The 6,113-nt window shown below is 39.6% G+C and overlaps 1 protein-coding gene across 1 annotated transcript; it reads right to left on the reverse strand.

Moving 5' to 3' along the window:
* Nucleotides 1-448: 448 nt before the first annotated feature.
* On the reverse strand, nucleotides 449-4,995 carry aldh8a1 (aldehyde dehydrogenase 8 family member A1). Its single transcript, XM_005800239.2, has 7 exons — nucleotides 4,747-4,995; nucleotides 3,715-3,862; nucleotides 2,539-2,694; nucleotides 2,301-2,450; nucleotides 1,963-2,219; nucleotides 1,251-1,412; nucleotides 449-1,176 (listed from the first exon to the last, which is right to left on the reverse strand). The coding sequence occupies exons 1-7, from the start codon at nucleotides 4,891-4,893 to the stop codon at nucleotides 724-726; spliced, it is 1,473 nt and encodes a 490-aa protein (XP_005800296.1). The 5' UTR covers nucleotides 4,894-4,995; the 3' UTR covers nucleotides 449-723.
* Nucleotides 4,996-6,113: the final 1,118 nt, after the last annotated feature.

Raw genomic sequence — 6,113 nt, forward strand, 5'->3', positions numbered from 1 at the left:
AACCTAGGTCCTGCATGGAGGGGAAAGTCAGAGCTGATGATCCTCTCTGCAGACCTAATATTGTTGATTGCAGATTGAGCCTGTCCAGATTGGTGGACAACTGATAGACAAACACCGGACAGACTGAATAATGGCATTGTAGACGATCACCAGCTGCTCCTGCAGCAGGTTAAACTTCTTTTTTTTTTTACTTGTTTATACTTCTTGTACTTATAGTATCTCTAGAACTTGAAATACTTTTTAAATACTATTTACCTACTTAAATATAATATGATATCATATCATATTATGTGGTGCTACGCGTAACGTCATCATATAGCAAGTGTGCACTTGTCTATTTACTCTCTGAGATTGGGTAGCTCTCCCACACTTTTGAAAACACCCGGTCCAAAATTTACTTTAAAAAAAATGAGAGAAAATGAGTAAAATTAAATAAATACAAAACTTCTGCCTTTTAAAACAAAATTATTTATTTTCTTTTCATTAGACATTAACATGTTACTGTGTACATTTCTGTAGTTTCAACATGGACCGTATAAGGCTTCAATCTTCAACTGATTTGATTGGATTGAAGGTTCTAGAAATCTGTGAGGATGGAAAGATACATGCATTGATACAACTCTGCAAAGAAGCTCACAAAAGCTGATCTACACAAAGAAAAAGAATAAACTATCTCCCTGTTTGCATAAATCACATCTTATGCAAACATCCCACGTATTCTACTTAGTGTTTGATAGTAATGCTTTTCACCTCAGTGAAGAAGTGATAGGAATCTTTCCCTCCCTCCCTGCCCACACCAGAGTGCTTCATTCCTCCAAACGGCAGATTCAGATCTCTCACCAACCAGCAGTTGGTCCACACTAACCCAGCTTGAAGCTTCTGGGCCAAACGGTGAACTCTTCCCACATCCCTGGACCACACAGTGGCTGACAGGCCATAGCGGACTCCGTTTCCCCTAGTAACAGCCTCATCTTCTGTGTCAAAGGGGCAAACACAAGTGACAGGGCCGAAGATCTCCTCCTGCATGACCCGGGAGCTGTCAGGGATGCCCGAGATGACCGTAGGAGGCATAAAGTAGCCAGACTTGTTGGCTTCAGGAAGGTCTAGGTGGTCAACTCCTTCACCACAGTGGATTATAGCTCCTTCTGATTTGGCAAGTGCCACAAAGCTGCGAACCTTGTGAGTAAAAGAGAAAAATGTTTCATAATAAAGCACGCAGAAAAAATACAGAAAAGAAATGAACAGCTCACCTTCTGTAGGTGCTCTTTGCTGATGAGAGCTCCGTTGTTGTTGCTTGGGTCAGATGGAGCTCCAGTCTTCCACTTCCTAGCTGCAGCTACAAATTTCTCCAGAAATTCAGAGTAAATGCTCCTCTCTACATAAATTCTACTAGTGCACAAGCAAATTTCTCCCTAGGGTTAGAAAATGACAGAGAAAGTGAGGAATTTCATTTTTAGAGATGAACAGTTCCCATCAACCCACAATTTTACTAAATGTGAGCTCTCAAGTTTGGACACTCATACCACAGATTTCCGAAGTATAAGACAATAATTACAACCTGTCTTTGGTGTAAACTGCATTTGGTATAATACAGTAACATTACAATCAGCCAAGGGTATTTGATAACAAGAAAGGTCTCACCTTAAACCAACAGTAATGCAAGATTATTTTTACAGTAACGTCCAGGAATGATTGAAAGTATCTATTATTAGTTTCAATGGCAATACTTGCTCTGAGAAAACTGAACACAAAAACTTTCCACACTTTTGTTGTTCACTGGTTTATAATATCAAGTCATTTCCCCAAAACAAATGAATTACACTGTTCTGGAATGTTTTCTGAATCCGTATTTTGGGTTTGTATAAATCATCCATATAATTCTAGGTTCAAAGTATATGGAGAAAATTGTACAGACCAAAATATTTGAGTGTCTTAAGCCCATCTTCATCATGATTGCCTCACCTGATTGGAAAAGCTGGAGCGAACGGTTGTCTCGATGCACTGCTCCAGGTCTGCATCAGCAAAAATAATAGCTGGGTTTTTCCCCCCCAACTCCAGGGAGAGCTTTTTACAGTAGGGGGCGCTCCGCTCGGTGATGCGTTGAGCAGTTGCAGTGGAGCCGGTGAAAGAGATCAGCGGGACATCTGGGTGGCCAACAAGGGCGTCTCCTGCTCTCTGACCAGTGCCAAACACGACGTTGACCACACCTGGAGGGACGCCTGCAGAACAGAAAGCAGAAATAATAATAAAAAAAGGTAATTTATTTGAGAAAATCTTAAGTCTACGACATGTAGTCCTACCAGCTTCCTCCAATAGCTTGCACATCATCCACGCAGTCACAGAGGTCATCTCGCTCGGTTTGGCCACTACTGTGTTGCCCGTGGCGATTGCCGGGGCAATTTTCCACGTCAGGAGGTACAGAGGGAGGTTCCAGGGACTGATCAAGCCAGCTAAGCACACAACAATTACAATCTAATAACACCGACGAGGCAAGCAAAAAGCTCTGCAAGTTTTGAGGGAAACAAGCCAAGCTCTCACCAACTCCAACTGGGCAGCGTACTGTGTAGTTCAGGCAGCCCATGTGGTCCATCTGGCTGCAGTCGGTGGTGTGGTGGAGCACAGACGATGCAAAGAAGCGAAAGTTGTACGCAGACCTAGGTATGTCCACAGTCCGAGCAAATGTCACAGTTTTACCTGCAGAGTTGAAGTAAAACTTGCCACCAGTACTCACTTCCTTTGTGTAGAACACAAATCGAATCCTGATAACCCAAATTGTGCGAGAAGTATCACTGTACGTATATCTAAAGAACTTGATATTGCATGCTCAATATTGTATGCTATAATACAGCACTAGATGTTTAAAAAAGTTTCAACTATTCTGTTTACATACGTCGTTATTAGTGTAATATTATGATCTATGTTATTCTTGGATCTGGCTCAAGCCAAGTATTTTGTCTTTCCTTTAGTTATTAATTATATATTTTTTAACTTTTGGCCATACTGTGATCATGTAGTAAGGAGGTGAATTAATAATTTGAAAATAGGGGCTAATATATGCAGTGAATTACACAAACCTCCTCCACCAGTTGCACAATAAAGACACCCCAAACATTCTATTGTCAAACTTGCTATTACCATACGCTTAATTATGTAGTGCAATCTTAATACATCTGATCTTTAACATGGTGCTGGCTACAGCTGCTCCAGGGAGGATTGGGAATGTGTTCTTGGAAATATTTCATCATTTTTCCTGGAGAGAATTTGTAAGGTCAGACACTGACATTGGATGAACAGGTCTGAACAGATCGCTCCTCTCATCTCGAAGGTGTTCTGAATGTCTCATGAATCACATTATGCAGCCACTGACCCATTCTGTTACAGACAGTTGCAAATGTCTGCATCTGCATGACTAGGCGGCTGTATGCATTTGTGAACCTTTTGGCTACGTCATGTACTTACTAAAAACTTTCCAAGAAAACGATGAGTGGTCTGATTTATTTACACCGAAGCATATTTTATGTCCAAAGGTTTTGGAATTTGGACTGCAACATTTGCATGAAAAGTCCCTCAAAACACTGGTCAAATAATTTCAAGAACATATTAGCTATATTCTGATACAGTAGAATATAATTGCTTTTAAACATTTAACCTGTAATGAAGGTTTTGAAATGGTATGACTTGATCCATGTTGATAAAATGACAACTATAAGTCACCTTGGTCCTTTGACTCGGCTTGAATGAGATCCTCCATGTTGGCTTCAATTAGATCGGCAAGCTTGTTGAGGATTTCTCCTCGCTGCTGTGGACTACGAGCTGACCAATCAGGGAAGGCTTCTTTAGCTGCTGCCACTGCCGCATCTACCTGCAGCCAAAAGACAGGCAGGGAAATGGTTAAAGATTAAAGGTCCCATTATCGGTTGCACATACCGTACAGTAGATTTTCTACTTGGTAAAATTAGAGTTTGTTCTGATATTAACTCATCCTGCCTGACAAAACTAAAGTGACTAAGTTAGGTTTAATTTTTTTAATGGTTCTGAAATCAGGGCTTTGTGTCCTTAAGCTTTTTGTAGTTAATTTTGTAGTCTGTTTAGGTTAGTCATTAAACCTCTCTGATTTCTAAATTTCTCTGCAAAGATTTGATACAAATATATTTTGGACATTGTTTTTAAAGACTGAGTTGTGTGTTAAGAGGAGACTAAAGAAAACATCTCTCCTGTAGCTCCCTGCTATTGAGAGAGCCCTATTGGAATTTACAGACACTGCAAAAGAAAATAAGAAAATACCTCAGTTTAACATTTTCTTACACAAATATGAAATGCTTTGTTTTCAAAACAGTCGACTAATCAACAATGGACAGCACCCTTCAATATTCCCACCCGGGGCAGAAAAGTCAGCATTTATTGACTTGGTTTAACACACCAGTTTAATGATTACTGGTGTGTTAACTCTGCAAAGAGCAAAGGTACATCTTGTTGAAATGTTTTACAGCAGATGTCTAAATTAATCTGCTTTTATGGTCAAAAAGGTTCTGTTTAAAAAGTTTCAGCTATCTTCTTAAATATCAAGAGCAACATTTACGATTAAGTCAAATTATTACAATTATAAATATAAAAATTATGTTAAGAGGAATATTTTAGTTATTCATACATGTGGGGGAAAAAAATAGTATATTGCACCTGAAGAACAAAATGCACGTTAGAGACACTAAAATACATCATGATCTACAGTATATGACACTTTCCTACCTCTTCTTTGCCGCTGTCTGGCACTTTGCAGTAGACCTCACCGGTGGAAGGGTCATAGGAGTCAATATGATTTCCACAAGACACAAACTTTCCTCCAATGTAGTTCTCCAGAACCAAATAAGAGCGCGGTGCCGAGCTTTTTGGCATGGTTGTCGTCAAAAGAATGCTTCCAAAAGAAACTGCACAAATGACAACAGGCTGCAACAGACTGGAGCCTCAGAGGCAAACCTGAGCAGGGCATGTACTGACCCTCCCACAGAGCAGCTTCCTCTCTCACCAGAGAGAGTAGTGTTCACCAACATGAGTGACTAATGATTCTTCCAAGTCAAAACAATGGTGAGCGAATAACAACGAAGCTGCTAGCACAACATGTAAAAATATCAAAGCTAGTTTTTCAAAGAAGATGCATATGAATAAAGGGGCTACTGAATAGAACAGAGTAGCAAACATAAACCTGTTTTACAGACTGCTGAGATTCAACCAAATTCAAATTAATGGATGGACAAATCAACAGAAAACAATTCTAAACAATTTGGGGTTTTGTTGCAGAAAGAGAGAAAAGTTTAACCAGCAGGATTTGGAAAAATAAATAAATAAATAAAATCTTAGTTAACCTCACTGATCTTTACTGGCATTTGACCTTGTGAAAACAGAGGAATTAGGCCCCAAACTTTTAGATAATGTTTTGTGTCCGACTAGCAAAGCAGACACTAAACATTAGCTGCAGCTGAGAATATAACAGAAAAAACACTGAGAGAATTAAAAATACTTTTTCTGTCTTCTCCCCCAAACATTTAAAGAAAAAAAAAAGTGCTAGCAAATCATGTATACAGTACATTAATGCATCATGGTGCAAAGTGACACAGTTGGCAGCACTATTGCACCAAGAAGGTCCTGGGTCAATTCCCAGTGCAGGGTCTGCCCATATGGAGTTTGCATGTTCTTCCTATCCATGTATAGGTTCTCTCTGAGTACTCTGGCTTCCTCCCACAGTCCAGAAGTAATGACCATCAGGTTGACTGATCTAAGTCTCTGTAGGTGTGTGTGTGCATAATTGTTTGTTCTGTCTGTCTCTCTGTTGCCCTCTGATGGACTGATTTCTCACCTGTTGACTGCTGGAGATAGGTACAAGCAACCCCACCATGGGCGTTAGATAATGGATGGATGAAATTGCATCACAAGAAATTATACTAAGCACTATCATTTAAGTACTAGCACTTACAGTAAATGATCATTATAGTTATATATAGTCTAATTATAGTTTCTTTTTCCAAAGTCCTGGGTTTGGAGTTCTTGCACCTGAAAGGCACTGTGAATACTTTCTGAATGTACAAAAAAAAAACAATTAAATGGATAAGTGATTGACT

Source organism: Xiphophorus maculatus, chromosome 15 (assembly GCF_002775205.1).
Source record: "Xiphophorus maculatus strain JP 163 A chromosome 15, X_maculatus-5.0-male, whole genome shotgun sequence".
Lineage (NCBI taxonomy): Eukaryota > Metazoa > Chordata > Actinopteri > Cyprinodontiformes > Poeciliidae > Xiphophorus > Xiphophorus maculatus.

What these genes read in the sequence shown, in the direction of transcription:
- aldh8a1 (XM_005800239.2), bottom strand. Translation starts at nt 4,893, where the DNA reads ATGCCAAAAAGCTCGGCACCGCGCTCTTATTTGGTTCTGGAGAACTAC. An exon ending in ACGCTGCCCAGTTGGAGTTG is followed by an intron (nt 2,451 to 2,538) that starts GTGAGAGCTTGG and finishes TTGTGTGCTTAG; the next exon opens with CTGGCTTGATCAGTCCCTGG. An exon ending in GCAAAGAGCACCTACAGAAG is followed by an intron (nt 1,177 to 1,250) that starts GTGAGCTGTTCA and finishes TTTACTCACAAG; the next exon opens with GTTCGCAGCTTTGTGGCACT.